Raw genomic sequence first — 19,623 nt, forward strand, 5'->3', positions numbered from 1 at the left:
ATGGCAAGGAGTCGTGTTTAAGCAATGTCATCTCCTGCTGCTGCAGGGCAAAAGATGCAGGACTGGCGCAGCAGCAATCGTAGATGATAGTCACTTAAATGCGACTTCTGCTGCGATCTGGGGCAGGGGAATTAAGGAGGAGCATCTTGCACGGTGCACGGGGCACTTTAATGGCACGTCATCAACACTGGATTGGGCAGCAGTTTGGTTTTCCCCTGCTCAATCTAATGTATAGTTCTGGGGTGGCCTCCAGCCCTGTCTGGCTTTGGTTTGATGAATATAACAGAAACATCCCTAAATGAAAGCATTTACCTGCTTCCATATGAACTTTAAGATCCCTCACAATGTAATATACATGAGGGTGCTTTGCCCTATCTGGTGATCCCATCCCCGAGTGGCCCAGTGATGTGACTTGTGGGCCTGTCTGTACAGGAGGGGAGCGGCTGCATGAAGGAGGAGAGCAGGTCTGCACTGGTCTACCTCGTCCCCTGGATAAGAGAGCAGAGCGGCTCTTCTCTTCTCACTCGGATAAGAACAGCCCTCCGCTTCCTGCTGCATTCTCTCCCCTCCACAAGCTTCCTGCAAGGAATGGGGGGTGGTGAGGGGGAGCAGAGAAGAAACGATCCCTAATGTCGCCACCACCACCACCACCACCGTGTTGTATTTCAGGGATGGGGTCAGCAGGGCGATGAGTTGTGTCTGTTTTATGCCAAGCGCATCGCTTAGGCCTGAGAGCAGAACGTTCCACTTTGATCTCATCAGAGCACAAAACCTTCTCCCACGTGTGTGCAGTGTTCCCTAAGTGATTCTTTGCAGCGAATCAAACGGATTTTCCTTATTGGCAGCCTCCCACTTCTGAGGATCGTCTGCTCCCCCACCACTGGAAATCCCCTGTGCCCATCCCAGGCTTGACCCCTCCCTTCCCTACTGCTGGGATCTCATCCTTGTCCCATTCTGACCCTGTTTATGCCTGGGATGATGTCTCATGCAGCCACCGTGCTCACGATGAGAACTAAACTCCCAGCTGCAGAGTCACTGAGTGATGGCACTGATCCATGTCCATAGAGTAATATCCTGCTGACATACAAAGATCCCTTCAAGGCACTGCCAGCAGAGAGGAAATAATCCCCACAGATTACTGGTTACTGACCGGCACCACCCTTGGGATCCCAGTTATAAATCCCGGGAGCTTTCGAGAGCTTTTCAGATGTGATTTAGCCTTTGAAGGAGGAGAACCTCAGAAGCTGGAGGTAGGTCACTGCCCCATTTTGTTTCTGCCGCTGTGTAAGGATCAGATAGAAGTCTCGCAGCGTTTCTTGTGCTTTATTTGCTTGCTATTTTCCCATGGCAGAGTTTCCCCTACCATAAAAGTTGTAGAATTTAAAATGCTGGGCACAGATGGGGAGAAGCAAACAGACTCGCAGGCTATTTGCACTTTTTTTGCCCCAAATAAAATCTGGCTCTAGGAGTGGGAATGTGAGAGTCGGCCCGGCCACGCTAGTGGTCCGCAGGATCTCCTTCCAGTTGGCTCTTACAAGCTTTGGGAAAAGGAGACATTTTTATAGCTTTGCTGGGTGCTCTCAGAAGTCCCCTGTCCAGACTTCTCCCCAAACAAATAAGAAAAGAACATTTTCAGCTTCTGCCACTTTTCCTGGGCTCACTGGGTTTCAGATCAGTTGTGCAATGATCTCTGACGCTTATTGATCCTGGAGATCTCGGGACTCTTTCCACTGTACTTCCCCTTTCTAATTGGACTGGGCAGGACAGGGTTAAAGCTGGCCTGTTTCTGGAAATGCTGGCTGTAGGGGAAAAGCTGCAGTGACCGGCGGCATTAATTGCTGGCCACAGGGGAGGCCACTTCTGACCCTGTTCTGGCTCATGGGGGCTCTCTGGGTGCAGGACCTGGTGAGGCTGAGAGGGAGCGAGCTCACGGCTGCCTTTGGGGTAGGTTATGTCGCTGTTTTGTAAAGGTCTTCCCTTTTATTTAATCACTTTGACAGCAACTTTCCAACTCTATGCAGAAGTGTAAATCCGTGGGTAACTTCTACCTGCAGACTTTGTCAGCTTTCAAAGGGAAAACCTTCTCTTTGAAACCTGAGGCAGAGAAAGTGCCTGCGCACATCTGCAGCTGCTGCTTGCTCGGAGACTTTCCCCAGCACAATGGGACTGTGTGTGCCAACCCCAGCTGGCTCCAGGAACATGTAAATGTACACATGTACGGGCTGTGCACGCATACTCTCGTAATCAGAGAGAGCATTTCTGCCTGTAACGCCCTCCCTCACCCACAGAAACCCCCCCTATAGATGCTTTACCTTCACAATGCATGTAAAATTTCTCAGGCCAATAAAGTCATCTGAATCTAAGTCTCCACAAGAGGAAATCACCCGTCAGGCGTTCCCAGGTGATGAACATAAAAAATTCATAAAAACAACATAAAACTAAAACTGAAAACATAAAAAAACAAACTAATCGTATCCCAGGCAAAACTATCTCAACCGAGCAATATAAAACATGTTCAGCAGATAGCAACTTATATCAAACAGTAAGAAATAGCATTTCCTTCTTAAAACTGCCCATGAGAATAAAGGAAAGGTCTTGGCAGGCTCCCTGCTGCCTTGCCGTGCTGAACTGCTCTGATGCTTGCTAAGTCCGAGCCAGACCAGAGGAAGGAGACAGAACGTGCCCACTGGCCACCGAGCACAAGGCAGATCTGCTCTCCAGGCACACCTGATGCACGCGAGTGGACAGACAGACGGACATGACAGGGGCTCAGAAAGGAGGAAAGTTAGACTCGTGACAGTAAGGCTGGCAGGAGCCCCTGCCTATAGGAGGTAATGGGTGACAGAAGGGAGTGGGCTTAATATCCAAATTCTTCACCCTGTGCAGAACCCACCAGCAGCTTCTCACCCATTCTTACACCTTTCTCCCTTGTTGTCTCCCTTCTAACTTGTCCTTTTCCCCTGCCTTTAATCTGTGCTACCTCTCTCTTTCATTCCTCTCCCTATACAGTTTCACTCCTTTCGATCTCTCCTGCCTTCCTTCCTCTCCTCATCTCTTCTTCCTGCCTCCAACTCTCCCATTCCCCTCCGTTCTTTCATTATCTCCGTATTTAATGTTTTCATGCTGCTTAATCCTACAGTACTGATTCTTATTTCAGAAACAGCAGTTCAGGATGATGAAGACTCACTCTGCTGCCTTCGTTTGTCTTGCATTGGGTGAGTACTCGCATTAGATCGAGCATAAAGAGAATATGAAAAACATCACACACAGCATTACCTGAGGATGCCTTGTATCTAAGCCTAAAACTGCAGACAGCCCAAGTTAGGACTGATGACAACAGGGGGACCTGGGATGGGGAGAGGGATGAGAGGAACAGGGAGAGAAGGAGAGGGCAGAAAAAGGTTCAGCACATAGGCTTGTCATCTCCTGGGAGACCATCATCCACAATACCAACCCAACACACGCACAACTGGGAGATCATCCACAATACCAACCCAACACACACACAGTTGGGAGATCATCCACAATACCAACCCAACACAGGCACAGCTGGAAGATCATCCACAATACCAACCCAACACACGCACAGCTAGGAGATCATCCACAATACCAAACCAACACATGCACAACTAGGAGATCATCCACAATACCAACCCAACACCTGCACAGCTGGGAGATCATCCACAAAAGCAACCCAACACAGGCACAGCTGGAAGATCATCCACAATACCAACCCAACACAGGCACATCTGGGAGATCATCCACAATACCAGCCCAACACCTGCACACCTGGGAGATCATCCACAATACCAGCCCAATGCATGCATAGCTGTACCAAAAATGAATTCAAATGTTTGCATAGCGATGTCAAAACTGATTTGACCCATATGACCTCTCAGGAAATGGCAGTGTTCACCCCACAGCCCTTTAAGCTTAGCATTTTGTGCACCTCCCCCTCCTTATGGCATGAATATTTAGTAAAATTATTTATTTAAGATATCGGATCCTCCCTTGCATGAAATCCATCCTCTGGTTTAATTCTTATTGTTTCCCTTTTGGTCCCTTTCTTTTCACTTATTTATCAAAGGAAAGTTGTATTGATATAGCAGGGCACTCTTCTAGGGTAATAACGTCTTCATATGGGTTTGTTCTGTCCAAATGATGACCTGAATGAACCTCGGTCATAAGCCAGGGTATGTTAGCTATGATCTCGGTCTCCCAAATTTACCCTTTTTAATGTTTGCATTCAGTTGTGGAATGGGCGAGGGCGCTGTTTTTCTCTTGGCCAGAGGTGCCAAATTACCTACCTACAGCTCTGAGCTTCTCCGCCTTCCTCACTACAGCCATGTATCTTATCTAGTCAATCAGTTTAGTCATTGGTGCGAGAGGACCATCAGCTTCAGGCCTGTCCAGCTGTGCTGTTACATCTGGCTTTATGGCTACGAGCACATTGCAAGGAGCACATTGGGTTGGTGAAATTCTGGGATCAAACTCATGGACATCTGTAAGAGGTTCCACTGGTCTATGAGGGACATTATCACAGGTATCGGGCAGCTGCTGTTTCAACGATGGTCTGGGGCAATGATGTTCTATGAACTTTAGTTCAGTAGGAATGGTGAACTGGATCACCCCAAGGTGCTCACACGTTGAAACAGAGAGCAGTCATTTCTGATTGGCTTTCAATGTTTCAAGCCCAAGCTCATGAGTACCAGGGATGTGCATTTGTTTAAAATGAAAATGCAAAGCTCAATGAATAAGGCTAATTTGTTAAATTCTGGGGACCTGAACCGAATTGGGGGCCCCCAAATGAAACGAACTTTATTCATTTGTTTTTAGTCTAAGCCCGAAGGGGGGCCTCGCCTAGGGCATAGGCCAAGGCCCAAAGCAGGGACCATGGCCTAGGCCTGAGCAAGACACCAGGGTCTCTGTGGAGGCAAAGGACGACACCGGGGCCTCGGCCGAGACCACCAAAAAACAAAAAACAATGTACCTGATCTGAAGGGTAGCAATTGAAGGCCAGGGCCCAACCCCAGGGCCTTGCCCCAGGCCAGAGCCCGAGCCCAAGCCCAGGGCCAATGCAGGGTCCCAATGCCAGGGCCTCCCCCTGGACCTAGGCCCAGCACTGCGACCTAACCTGGAGGCCGGGTCCAGATGCCGGAGCCATGGCCCGAACCCAGGACCATCGTCACGACACAACCTAGTGGTCAGGTCCCGAAACCTGAGCCTCGGCTCAGACCCAGATGTCAGATCCCAATGCCTGGGCCTCGGCTAGGCCGAAGATCAAGCCTAGTCTTTACGCCACAACCTGACTCAGAGGCCGGGTCCAGAATCCGGGTCTTTGGCACAGAACCAGGCTTGACAAGACAACCCAACCTGGAGGCCGGGTCCCGACGTTGGGGCCTAGGCCCATAACCAAACTTGATGTCGCAATCCGACCCAGAGGCTGAAGCCCCAGCGTTGGGACCTGGCCTCTGGGTTGGTTCGTGGGATTGGTCCTGGGTTTGGGCCATGGCTGTTGGGATCCGGCCTCCGGGCCAAGGCCCTGACATCGAGACCTGGCCTCCGGGTTGTGTCATGGCGTCGAGCCTGGGTCAGACTCTGGCCTAGGCTGAAGAATCAGGCTACGTAAGTTGAGGCTTTGGCCAAGTTGCCGCTGGCAGATGCTCACTGGATCGGGTAAGTGGGGTCTGGGAGGGATCCTGGCCTTGGAATTTTTCCGAGGGGTGGGAGGGAGGCCTAGTTTTAGTTTTATGGCCTTTTACTTGCTTGAATTATTTTTTTCACAAAAATCTAACAAATCAAGCAATTCACAAACTGAAATTCATTGGAAAAAAGCACCCAAAATGAACCAAATAACGAAAAAAATAAGTTTTTCCCTGCACATCCCTAATGAGTACATCTGCATACTATAAGATACATCACTGTATTCTCCTGCAGTGTGCTGCTAGTGCTGTAAGCTGCTTGGACTATCAATCCAGTCCTCCCAGCCCTGTGTCACTCACTTCCCCTGGCAGCCATCTTGCTTCCCTTATAAATTTGTACTGAGACAGTCTCATCAGTCAATTGCCAGAGGTGCCAATTTCTTCTCTCTTTTACTCTCTGCCAATGCTCTCTCTCTCTCTCCCCCCATCCTTCTCTGCCTTCTTTCCCTGTTTCTGCTTATATTGGACTGAGTGAGCAGGAATGGTGCAAGCCTTAGGACATGCACTCCCTTCCCCCAGCTTATCTAATGGCAGCAGCTCTGGCACAGCGCTCCCTCCTACTAGTGGCAGTTGCTCCAGCACAGCGCTCCCTCTTACCAGTGGCAGTGGCTCCAGCACAGCACTCCCTCCTACCAGTGGCAGTGGCTCCAGCACAGCGCTCCCTCTTACCAGTGGCAGTGGCCCCAGCACAGCACTCCCTCTTGCCAGTGGCAGTGGCCCCAGCACAGCGCTCCCTTCTACCAGTGGCAGTGGGTCCAGCACAGCGCTCTCTCTTACCAGTGGCAGTGGCCCCAGCACAGCGCTCCCTCCTACCAGTGGCAGTGGCTCCAGCACAGCGCTCCCTCTTACCAGTGGCAGTGGCTCCAGCACAGCGCTCTCCTACTAATGACAGTGGACCCAGCACAGGCTCCCTCCTACCAGTGGCAGTGGCTCCAGCACAGCGCTCCCTCTTACCAGTGGCAGTGGCTCCAGCACAGCGCTCTCCTACTAGTGGCAGTGGACCCAGCACAGGCTCCCTCCTACCAGTGGCAGTGGCCCCAGCACAGCGCTCCGTCTTACCAGTGGCAGTGGCTCCAGCACAGCGCTCTTCTACTAGTGGCAGTGGACCCAGCACAGGCTCCCTCCTACCAGTGGCAGTGGCCCCAGCACAGCACTCCCTCTTGCCAGTGGCAGTAGCTCCAGCACAGCGCTCACTCTTACCAGTGGCAGTGGCCCCAGCACAGCGCTCCCTCTTGCCAGTGGCAGTAGGTCCAGCACAGCGCTCCCTCCTACTAGTGGCAGTGGACCCAGCACAGGCTCCCTACTACCAGTGGCAGTAGCTCCAGCACAGCGCTCACTCTTACCAGTGGCAGTGGCCCCAGCACAGCCCTCCCTCTTGCCAGTGGCAGTGGCCCCAGCACAGCGCTCCCCCCTACCAGTGGCAGTGGCTGCAGCACAGTGCTCTCTCTTACCAGTGGCAGTGGCCCCAGCACAGTGCTCCCTCCTTCCAGTGGCAGTGGCTACAGCACAGCGCTCTCTCTTGCCAGTGGCAGTAGCATCAGCACAGTGCTCCCTCTTACCAGTGGCAGTGGCCCCAGCACAGGCTCCCTACTACCAGTGGCAGTAGCTCCAGGACAGCGCTCCCTCTTACCAGTGGCAGTGGCCCCAGCACAGCCCTCCCTCTTGCCAGTGGCAGTGGCCCCAGCACAGCGCTCCCCCCTACCAGTGGCAGTGGCTGCAGCACAGTGCTCTCTCTTACCAGTGGCAGTGGCCCCAGCACAGTGCTCCCTCCTTCCAGTGGCAGTGGCTACAGCACAGCGCTCTCTCTTGCCAGTGGCAGTAGCATCAGCACAGTGCTCCCTCTTACCAGTGGCAGTGGCCCCAGCACAGCACTCCCTCTTACCAGTGGCAGTGGACCCAGCACAGGCTCCCTCCTACCTGTGGCAGTGGCCCCAGCACAGCGCTCCCTCCTATCAGTGGCAGTGGCTCCAGCAGAGCGCTCCCTCCTATCAGTGGCAGTGGCTCCAGCAGAGCGCTTCCTGTTGCCAGTGGCAGTGGCCCCAACACAGGCTCCCTCCTACCTGTGGCAGTGGCCCCAGCACAGCGCTCCCTCCTATCAGTGGCAGTGGCTCCAGCAGAGCGCTCCCTGTTGCCAGTGGCAGTTGCTCCAGCACAGCACTCCCTCTTACCAGTAGCAGTGGCTCCAGCACAGCGCTCCCTCTTACCAGTGGCAGTGGCCCCAGCACAGCGCTCCCTCTTACCAGTGGCAGTTGCTCCAGCACTGCGCTCTCTCTTACCAGTAGCAGTGGCTCCAGCACAGTGCTCCCTCCTATCAGTGGCAGTGGCTCCAGCACAGTGCTCCCTTTTGCCAGTGGCAGTGGTCCCAGCACAGCTCTCCCTCTTACCAGTGGCAGTGGCTCCAGCACACCACTCCCTCTTACCAGTGGCAGTGGCCCCAGCACAGCGCTCCCTCTTACCAGTGGCAGTGGCCCAAGCACAGTGCTCCCTCCTATCAGTGGCTCCAGCAGAGCGCTCCCTCTTGCGAGTGGCAGTGACCCCAGCACAGCGCTCCCTGTTGCCAGTTGCTCCAGCACAGCACCTCCTCTTACCAGTAGCAGTGGCTCCAGCACAGGGCTTTCTCTTTCCAATGGCAGTGGCCCCAGCACAGCGCTCCATCCTACCAGTGGCAGTGGCTCCAGCACAGCGCTCCCTCTTACCAGTGGCAGTGGCCCCAGCCCAGCGCTCCCTCATATTGGTGGCAGTTGCTCCAGCACAGCGCTCCCTCTTACCAGTAGCAGTGGCTCCAGCACAGCGCTCCCTCTTACCAGTGGCAGTGGCTCCAGCACAGCGCTCTCTCTTACCAGTGGCAGTGGCCCCAGCACAGCACTTTCTCTTACCAATGGCAGTGGCTCCAGCACAACGCTTCCTCCTACCAGTGGCAGTGGCTCCAGCACAGCGATCCCTCTTACCATTGGCAGTGGCCCCAGCACAGCGCTCCCTCTTATTGGTGGCAGTGGCCCCAGCACAGCACTCCCTCTTATGGGTGGAAGTGGCTCCAGCACAGCGCTCCCTCTTACCAGTGGCAGTGGCTCCAGCACAGCACTCCCTCTTATTGGTGGCAGTGACCCCAGCACAGCACTCCCTCTTATTGGTGGCAGTGGCCCCAGCACAGCGCTCCCTCTTACCGGTGGCAATGGCTCCAGCACAGCACTCTCTCTTACCAGTGGCAGTGGCCCCAGCACAGCACTTTCTCTTACCAATGGCAGTGGCCCCAGCACAGCGCTCCCTCTTACCAGTGGCAGTGGCTCCAGCACAACGCTGCCTCCTACCAGTGGCAGTGGCTCCAGCACAGCGCTCCCTCTTACCATTGGCAGTGGCCCCAGCACAGCGCTCCCTCTTATTGGTGGCAGTGGCCCCAGCACAGCGCTCCCTCTTATGGGTGGAAGTGGCTCCAGCACAGCGCTCCCTCTTACCAGTAGCAGTGGCCCCAGCACAGCGCTCCCTCTTATTGGTGGCAGTGACCCCAGCACAGCGCTCTCTCTTACCAGTGGCAGTGGCTCCAGCACAGCGCTCCCTCCTACCAGTGGCAGTGAACCCAGCACAGCACTCTCTCCTACCAGTGACAGTGGCCCCAGCACAGCGCTCCCTCTTACCAGTGGCAGTGGCTCCAGCACAGCGCTCCCTCTTACCAGTGGCGGTGGCTCCAGCACAGCGCTCCCTCCTACCAGTGGCAGTGGCTCCAGCACAGCGCTCCCTCATACCAGTGGCAGTGGCTCCAGCACAGCGCTCCCTCTTACCAGTGGCGGTGGCCCCAGCACAGCGCTCCCTCTTACCAGTGGCAGTGGCTCCAGCACAGCGCTCCCTCTTACCAGTGGCAGTGGCCCCAGCACAGCGCTCCCTCTTACCAGTGGCAGTGGCTCCAGCACAGCGCTCCCTCTTACCAGTGGCAGTGGCTCCAGCACAGTGCTCCCTCCTACCAGTGGCAGTGGCTCCAGCAGAGTGCTCCCTCTTACCAGTGGCAGTGGCCCCAGCACAGCACTCCCTTTTACCAGTGGCGGTGGCCCCAGCACAGCGCTCCCTCTTACCAGTGGCGGTGGCTCCAGCACAGCGCTCCCTCCTACCAGTGGCGGTGGCTCCAGCACAGCGCTCCCTCTTACCAGTGGCAGTGGCTCCAGCACAGCGCTCCCTCTTACCAGTGGCAGTGGCTCCAGCACAGTGCTCCCTCCTACCAGTGGCAGTGGCTCCAGCACAGTGCTCCCTCCTACCAGTGGCAGTGGCCCCAGCACAGCGCTCCCTCTTACCAGTGGCGGTGGCTCCAGCACAGCGCTCCCTCTTACCAGTGGCGGTGGCTCCAGCACAGCGCTCCCTCCTACCAGTGGCAGTGGCTCCAGCACAGCGCTCCCTCTTACCAGTGGCAGTGGCTCCAGCACAGTGCTCCCTCCTACCAGTGGCAGTGGCTCCAGCAGAGTGCTCCCTTCTTTGACATTATTGTTATGAAGTAGACGCCTGGGTTGAGCCCTTGGGTACCGGGGCCGGCTGGGCTTAGGTCCGGGTCTCCGAAGAGGAATCCCATGGCAGAAGCTGAGGTCCGACGGTCCGAGGTCAGGGCAGGCAGCAAAACAGGCAGAGGCCGAAGGCAGTCCAGGAGTTGAGGCAGGTGGCAGGCAGGGAGAATCCAAATAATTTACCAGGGGTCAAGGGCAGAAATCAAGCCAAGAACAAGGAGACAGGGACACGGAGTCAGAAACATGGAGACGGGGACGAGGAGATGGGGACAGGGCAACTAGCAGCTCCAAAGGTGGTGGGGGAGAAGAGAGGGAGGCGTTCTGGGAACCCCCAGAGGAGATGGGGTGGGGGGGGGGGGTAAGCGTGGCGCCGCCAGCCTGTGTAGCAATTATTGGCTCCTGACCAACCCCCTCCAGGCCCCCTTAATTCTGACGCTCTGGGCGACTGCCTGGTTTGTCTAACGGAAGCACCGGCCCTGTGACTGAGGATGGTGTCTCCTTGGGCTTTGGTTGCAGGCTCGCTGGTCTTCCTGCTGATGGTCAGGTGACGGCAAGCCCTGCGTCCCAGTCACTGCCATGTTCTTAATTACAGAGAAACACAACTACCGGTGCTAATTGTTATTCCTCTGATTCCAGCATTACTCGCCTTGCTCATGGAAAGACAGATGGTGGCTTGCAATAAGCACGGAAAGGCAGCGGGATCTCATGCGATTGTAGCTCGGGATGCGTGTAAGTATCAGACTCAGTTAACTGAGCATTTAATTCCCTACTTCTGAGAAGCACAGATGTGTAATTACTGAGAAAATGCACATTAACTCCAGTCCCCCTGAATCTCCAAGGCTCCTGTTCAGTAATAAAACATGTTCTCTCGTTTTAGCAGATTTACCCCACAGTCTGCTTATATTTAGGGGATGCATTTTCAGAAGTTGGTAGCTGTGGAGGAAGGATGGCGGGGTTAGGTCAGGGGAAGAAAGGAAGGGGCGGAGAGAGATTTCATTGTGAAATCCCTGGGGACACGAGTGAGAAGTTACCTGCAATCCCCTGCCGGCTCCGCCGAGTCCTGGGGTGCTTTTCCCTTTTCAAAACTGACCCCAAATCTCATTATGATGTTTCGAGCAGCAAGGGCTCAATTTTCAGAAACTTCCCAGCACTTAATAGGTGACTACATTTTAGGCTTTTAAAATTTAGGAGGCGGCCCCTAAGTATTCAGCCAGTAGGGCAGGTACTGGCGTTTTTTACTGTTCATTCATTGTCTGTGCTGGAGCCACGCAAAAAAAAACAAAACCCAGCACCCTCCAGTGATACAAACGTTAAAAATGGACACCACCACCCCCTCCCCCCGGCGAACCTTATAGCCTTGCACAACACCCCCCATCCCCCATGCTCCCCCCTCGGCCCACTCCACACACTCAGTCAGGAGTTATGCATTTATCACAACATTTTACATGAAATATCTCTTGCATTAAATTTACAGGCACTGCTGTGAAGCCAACCAGAAATCTTGCAAAAACACAACTGGTGTTAGGCCTATTGTGATGTGTGCTGGGTGTGGGTTTGACCCTCCAAAAGCCCTAAAACACCAGGACACTTCCTGTTAGGAGAATGCCTCACCTCAGTCACACATGCAGACCCTAAACAGACCCTCGCCAAATACAGAACAGAGCAACCATAAAGCAGAAATACAAACGGGCAGACAAAAACTGAACCGGAGACCACAAGAAGCCAGACACACCATGCAGTGCAACAATGAAAAAACAGAGCCATCACCATTCCTCAAACATCAAACAATAAAATCAAGAAATATAATAAATACATAAGCATAATAGTAAAAACATACTACTACTAATATTTTTTTAAAAATTGACAAATAAAAGATCGAATAATTAAAAACTCTCATAACAAATTTTTGTAAATGTCCCAAACACCAATAAAATATTTCAAAACAGCAGTGACATTAAATAACATCCGAAAAATAAAACTAAAAAGGATTTTAAAAATTCACACTTTCCATATCTTGGAACTTTTGATTTCCGGTCTCCCTGAGATTGTGGTGGATTAGTGGGCATGGGGTGCACAAACTTTCTCCTCTCTTTCTTATATTCACACACACATGCACGCTCACACACACATACGCTGCCTCTCAGACACAGCATCAGGGTCTCTGGCTCTTCTTTGGTTGGGATTTGCCAACATCCACAGGCCCTCTTCATTTCAGCTGCTGGCAGGTTGGGATCCACCTGCAGCCCCATTCTCTCTCTCTCACACACACACCCACAACCCAGAGAACTGCCAGTCTCGCTCTCTCATACACACCCACACACACACACACCCAGGCAGACTCCCATTCTCTCTCACAAATACAATTCAACAAGCTCCCATTCACACTCACACAACCCAGGCAGACTCCCATTCTCTCTCACAAATACAATTCAACAAGCTCCCATTCACACTCACACACCCCAGGCAGGCTCCCATTCTCTCTCACAAATACAATTCAACAAGCTCCCATTCACACACACCCCAGGCAGGCTCCCTTTCTCACACACATACCCCATACCCATCCCAGGAAGGCTCCAATGAATGCATGGACACACAGTCACACACAGACACACCCATCCCCAGCCGGCTCACATTCACAGACACACTCATCCCAGGAGCCTCATATTCACACACACAGACACCCATCATAGGCAGACTCCCATTCACACACACACACACACACTCAGACCAGGCAGTCAGGGTTCATGGGCCATTCCTCCTCCATTGGCTAGATCTCTTTCCTGGGTGGTAGCTCCTAATATGGAACTTAGCATTGTGTAACTATAGCATGGGTTATCTTTCCCTATATGCATCACCTTGCACTTATCCACATTAAATTTCATCTGCCACTCGGATGCCCAATTTTCCAGTCTCACAAGGTCTTCCTGCAATTTATCACAATCTGCTTGTGATTTAACTACTCTGAACAATTTTGTATCATCTACAAATTTGATTATCTCACTCATCGTATTTCTTTCCAGATCATTTATAAATATATTAAAAAGTAAGAGGTCTTCAAAAAATATGTGCGCGCGAACAAAAGTACACCAGATTTTATAAGATACGCTCATAGACGCGCGTATCTTATAAAATCCGGGGTCCGCACGCGCAAGGCTGCGCAAAATCGGCAGCCTGTGCGCGCCGAGCCGCGCAGCCTGCCTCCGTTCCCTCCGCGTCCCCCCCCCCCTTCCCCTCCCTTCCCCTATCTACCTACTTGAAGCAAGCGTAACTTACGCGCGCCGCCCTGGCATCCCTCGGCACAGGCCGCAGTGCCGGTGCACTCTGGACCACCCTCCCGGCCCACCCCCGAACCGTCGACATGCCCCGGACCCGCCCCGGACCGCCCCCTGCCCCGGACATGCCCCCGGACACGCCCCCCTCCCGCCCCTTTTAGGAAGCCCCGGGACTTACGCGCGTCCCGGGGCTTTGCACGTGCTGGCGGCCTATGCAAAATAGGCGTGCCGGCGTGCGAGTGCCCTGCGCGCATAAATCCGGGAGGATTTACGTGCGCAGGGGTTTTAAAATCTACCCTTAAGGGTCCCAATACAGATCCCTGAGGCACTCCACTGGCCACTCCCTTCCACTGAGAAAATTGCCCATTTAATCCTACTCTCTGTTTCCTGTCTTTTAGCCAGTTTGTAATCCACGAAAGGACATCACCACCTATCCCATGACTTTTTACTTTTCCTAGAAGCCTCTCGTGAGGAACTTTGTCAAACGCCTTCTGAAAATCCAAGTATACTATATCTACCGGTTCACCTTTATCCACATGTTTATTAACTCCTTCAAAAAAGTGAAGCAGATTTGTGAGGCAAGACTTGCCCTGGGTAAAGCCATGCTGACTTTGTTCCATTAAACCATGTCTTTCTATATGTTCTGTGATTTTGATGTTTAGAACACTGTCAGCTATTTTTCCTGGGTTCATGCTGGCCCTGCAGCAATTCAACACTCACGGCGCTAGCACTTCCTGTTCTGTCGTCTCGTGCATCGCAAGATGAGAATGCAGAAAGCGCTAGCACCACGAGGGTTCAATTACCGTGGGGCCAGTACACGAGGAGCAGCTGCAGGACAGGCTTCGTCTTCTGCTCTGGCCGCCTGCTTCTTCCGCTGCCGGTGGGATGGGGTCCATCAGCAGTAGCACGGGCCTCTCCCTGCTCCTGACACTGTACCCCCCCCCCCCCCCCCGGGGTGTTCTGCCCTCTGCAATTACACGGTTTGCACACCCAGTGGTGCCAGGCCTCTCAGCTAGAAATTCCTCTAACCTTAAGCACCTAAGACTTAGGGAGCTAAATTCTGGGCTGCAGTTCATTTCCCTAAGTTGGGTGCCTAAAGGTAATAATGATTGCTAAGCATGAAGCTTTATTTCCCCGGCCAGCGCTGTCAACGTTTTACAAATCTAAATTTAGGTGCTCAGCCCTAGTCAATTTTCAGAGGCGGCCAGCTCCCAAACTCTTTGGAAATTGATCTCTAAGGCTGTCATAATAAGAATAATTTTATAAAGTGCTTTTGATACAAACATCACACTTTCAGCTGCTCAGAAACATTTATTTATTTTATATGATTTATATTCCACCTTTCAGCCTCTTCAAAGTGAATCACATTCAGGTACTACAGGTATTTATATTATAGGTATATATGCGGCCACCTCTAGTACGGATGGGCTGGCAGCACATATATGAGGCTCCTGCACTGCCTGACAGCTTCCCTAAAATCAAACATGAATCCCTCTCCCTCTCCATTCTTCCTCTGCAAATTAGTTGGGGGACATGTCCGGGCCTCCAGAAAGGTCTCATGGTTAGACTTAGGAGTGGAGGGGTCACTGTGGAGCCTTGTTGATTGGATGAACGGTGTGGATGTTTGATGGTGAGTCCTGTAAGGCGCTTGTTTGTTAGACTTAGGAGTGGAGGGGTCACTGTGGAGCCTTGTTGATTGGATGAACGGTGTGGATGTTTGATGGTGAGTCCTGTAAGGCGCTTGTTTGTTAGACTTAGGAGTGGAGGGGTCACTGTGGAGCCTTGTTGATTGTATGAACGGTGTGGATGTTTGATGGCGAGTCCTGTAAGGCGCCTGTTGTTAGACTTAGGAGTGGAGGGGTCACTGTGGAGCCTTGTTGATTGGATGAACGGTGTGGATGTTTGATGGTGAGTCCTGTAAGGCGCCTGTTTGTTAGACCTAGGAGTGGAGGGGTCACTGTGGAGCCTTGATTGGATGAACAGTGTGGATGTTTGATGGTGAGTCCTGTAAGGCGCTTGTTTGTTAGACTTAGGAGTGGAGGGGTCACTGTGGAGCCTTGTTGATTGGATGAACGGTGTGGATGTTTGATGGTGAGTCCTGTAAGGCACTTGTTTGTTAGACTTAGGAGTGGAGGGGTCACTGTGGAGCCTTGTTGATTGGATGAACGGTGTGGATATTTGATGGTGAGTCCTGTAAGGCACTTGTTTGTTAGACTTAGGAGTGGAGGGGTCACTGTGGAGCCTTGTTGATTGGATGAATGGTGTGGATGTTTGCTGGCGAATCCTGTAAGGTGCCTGTTTGTTAGACTTAGGAGTGGAGGGGTCACTGTGGAGCCTTCTTGAGTGGATGAACGGTGTGGATGTTTGATGGGGAGTCCTGTAAGGCGCTTGTTTGTTAGACTTAGGAGTGGAGGGGTCACTGTGGAGCCTTGTTGATTGGATGAACGGTGTGGATGTTTGATGGTGAGTCCTGTAAGGAGCCTGTTTGTTAGACTTAGGAGTGGAGGGGTCACTGTGGAGCCTTGTTGATTGGATGAACAGTGTGGATGTTTGATGGTGAGTCCTGTAAGGCACTTGTTTGTTAGACTTAGGAGTGGAGGGGTCACTGTGGAGCCTTGTTGATTGGATGAACGATGTGGATGTTTGATGGCGAGTCCTGTAAGGAGCCTGTTTGTTAGACTTAGGAGTGGAGGCGTCACTGTGGAGTCTTGTTGATTGGATAAACGGTGTGGATGTTTGATGGCGAGTTCTGTAAGGAGCCTGTTTGTTAGATTGAGGAGGGAGGGTGATAGGTGGTCTCCAGAGGAGAGGTGCCTTCGCGGTAGATCACGGGAAGAAGTTATGATTCACCACTTCAGCGCTGATTTGGGAAGGGGAGTATGCGGGGGGGGAGGGGGGCCTATGATCAGCAGGAGTCCCTCAGGACACAACTTTCTTGTGTGTTAAATACTAGCAAGTCAGCAGCACCAGCACCAGGCCTGGCCACGTCAACAGGCACATTAGGCCTGGGTCTGGGGTGGGAAAACCTGGGGGCAGTAGATTTTCTGCCTTCCTGATCCAGCCCATGGCCTATAATCAATGGGAATTTAAGGTCGTCTTAAAAGCAGTTATTACAGATCCATGCAGCAAAATCTTTTCAGATTCCCCATTTACAAGTTAAGATCCTTCTCCTATCTGGTTCTGCAGTTATGGAATAATCTTCCATCAAGTTTGAGAGAAGTCGGGGAATCTTTCAGGTGTCAATAGGCTTTAAAAACTTGCCTGTTGATTGGTGATTTATGGCAATTGACATGGGTATCTACTTTATATTGAGATAAGGAAGGATTGTATCTATTATGTTATTGAGGTACTTGTTTATTTGAACTGTGTTTTTAAGACGTGCTGAATTGATGTTGTACATCGCCTACAAAGATCGTATCAGTTGGGCAATTATTAGGCAATTATAAATAAATAAATAACTAAGATCCTCTCCCTGTCAGCTTGAAGGGAGCAGGAGAGAAGGGGATGAGCCTGGAGCAGATTTAGCAGTGTAAGGAAGAGCTAGGTTGCTTCCTAAACCAGCCCCTCCCATCCTATCATTCAGGTAGTTTGGGACAGACAAAGGAAAGGGGGGGTGTATGTGTCAGCAGATGTGGTGGGAGCTTAGGGAAGGGATGTAAAGGGGAGCAGGATTAGCGTGTGCTGGGGGACACCTCCAGGTGAACTAGGCCTAGGGCGCCAACCATTAGGGGGGGGGGGCACGAGGCATGTGGGGTGCGATCGAGGACAAGGTAGGAGTCGGGGCTGAGACCCGGGGGGGGGGGGAGGAAGGGGAGAGGGTGTGACCAGAGGGGGGTGTGGCAGGTGCAAGGCAGAAGGTGCCTGGGGTACCTAATCCCCTTCCACCAGCTCTGGACACCCTCCCATCACAATTCGGATCCTCTACTTCTTGACCCTAGAACCCACCCTCTAATCCTTCCACCACAGCTTTGTCTGTTTCTGCTCCCGGTGCTGTGTGCATGCTTTACTCTGCCGTGTTCCTCTGCTTTATTGATGGAGGTCAGCCTGCACGTTCACAGTTTCTGCTGTATTCAGTGCAGCCAACTCCAGTCCTGGAGAGCCACAAACAGGCCAGGTTTTCAGGATAACCACAGTGAATGTGCATGAGGGAGATGTGCGTGCAGTGGAGGGAGGGAATGTAAATCCCATGCACATTCAGGTCTGTTTGTGGCTCCCTGAAGGACTGGAGTTGGGCCACCCCTGCTGTAAAGGATCATTAACCTCTGACTTGGAAGCAGCGGGTCCTGGGTGCTCTTCCTTGGGATTTCAGTCGACTTTGCTCAGCTCTGGCCGTGGCTATGTGCTGCAGCAGCAGCTTTCCTAATTTTCTCTCTCTCTATTTCTGTGGCCCAGACTAGGCTGGTGTCTGTAATCTCCGGTTCTGACCAGTAAGACTTTCTTTATTTGCTTTGCCTGTTAATAAGGTTTGGATTTGAAGAAGCAGCCTCCTCTGTCTGTGAATAAAGACTGAGTTAAGCTCTCTGTGAATGCCTTGCACAGGAAAACCTCAGTGGAGACAGAATTCCTACTCCCTCCCCCTCCTCCTCAACTGTGCAACATCCCTCCTGTCTCTCTCCTCTTCCCCATCTTCTCATCCTGCACATCCCCAGTCCTCCTCCCACACTTCTATTCCCAGTCCTCGCAACTCCTCCTCTCTTCTTTTCCTCTCCCCATTCCTGAGATCTCCCCCCCCCCCTCTATTTTAAGAATATAAAATGAAAGATGGAGGTTTTTGTCAATGTTCTTCAGAATTTTGCCCCAGAATCTGCCCCCGAGTGACTGCAGGAGACTGTGAGGCTGAGCCTTAGACCTCTGCCTTGGAGGCTGGGGGAGGGGGAGGGCAAAGCACCAGCCGTGTCTCAGGTGGAAAAACCCCAAATCGGTCACTGACCAGCGCAATGACCTTTCCCAATGGCCATGCCAAGAGCCTAAAAGCTTCAATAAAATTTGCATCCCTCACCGACTAGAGCTTATGAGCGTATTGTCTCCCTGTTTGCATAATTTGTAGGTGAATTAATGCTAATTCTGAACACGCATGCACATTTCTAATGTAGCACGGGGTTTTTCCCTGGCACCAAGGTGGACATTTAAAATCTTTCTGCTCGGAGAGGAAACCCACAGCTACGTTTTACCCGCAGACCTTCCCCACGTTACAACGTAAACGTCCACGTGTTTACTGATACTGCTGCAGGGGCAGAGTACCTGTGGATAGTCGCATGCTTTTCCTGCGGGTACTTCTTCCATAGCAAATATAACGAGGAGACTCGGAAATCCACTCCATGTCAATTCTTTTCCTCCCCTGCCCAAAGCGTCCCCCAGGAGGGAGTCTTCTCCTTGCGGCTAAGACTGCAATTTTTATGGGGAAACGTGCGCACAGTTAGCCGCAGGTTCATTGCGTTTTACCATCATCAGGGGGGCTAGGTCGCTCCTTCGCCTGTGCTGTGTGTTCGTGGTCTCTAGCGAATTGTTCCCATTGAGTAGGACTGAAACCCTAGAGATGAGGAAAAAGAGTGAGCACAAGTCTAACATTATAATTCTTTCTTTTCCAGCAGCACCATGTGGAGAACACCAGCATCCTGTCACTTGTGTTAATTGCCCTCGCACCTGTACCAGTCCCATTCCCAAACCGTGTGCATTCATATGTACTCCCGGCTGCCAGTGTGATGCAGGCTATATATTTCTGAATGACGAGAAGACAGAGTGTGTGCCTGAGAATCAGTGTCCCTGAACACCACTGGGGCCCGGCGAGCCCCGCCAGCAGGGGGAGCCCCTCTGCATCACAGCGCCTCTGTGCCTGGACACGAAAGCGATTAACTGCTGAATATGAGAAAGCATCAACTCAAACATTAAAATCCCTTTATGCAGCATTTCCGACTGCTAGAATCTTTTCTTCCTTTCAGTATCTTCTCTAACACATGCTCCAAGATGAACACAATTGTATTTACAATTTTGTGCAAACTGAAAAACACAGTATTAATCTTTCAGATGCCCTGTTTCATTGGCTTAACTGATTGGAATATTTATATAAACGCACAGAGCAGGTAGCAGTTTAAGCTTCCCTCCTCTCTCTCTCTCTCTCACACACACACACACAAAAGCACACACACTGTCCCACCATAGAACAGG

General features: G+C 52.1%; 1 protein-coding gene across 1 annotated transcript; it reads left to right on the plus strand.

Moving 5' to 3' along the window:
- The first annotated feature begins 1,110 nt into the window (after window positions 1–1,110).
- LOC115083490 (chymotrypsin/elastase isoinhibitors 2 to 5-like) lies at window positions 1,111–19,366 on the plus strand. The gene is made up of 4 exons (XM_029587344.1): window positions 1,111–1,250; window positions 3,158–3,215; window positions 10,823–10,915; window positions 19,047–19,366. The coding sequence occupies exons 2-4, from the start codon at window positions 3,173–3,175 to the stop codon at window positions 19,223–19,225; spliced, it is 315 nt and encodes a 104-aa protein (XP_029443204.1). The 5' UTR covers window positions 1,111–1,250; window positions 3,158–3,172; the 3' UTR covers window positions 19,226–19,366.
- Window positions 19,367–19,623: the final 257 nt, after the last annotated feature.

This window comes from Rhinatrema bivittatum, chromosome 2, assembly GCF_901001135.1.
Source record: "Rhinatrema bivittatum chromosome 2, aRhiBiv1.1, whole genome shotgun sequence".
In the NCBI taxonomy this organism is placed as follows: domain Eukaryota; kingdom Metazoa; phylum Chordata; class Amphibia; order Gymnophiona; family Rhinatrematidae; genus Rhinatrema; species Rhinatrema bivittatum.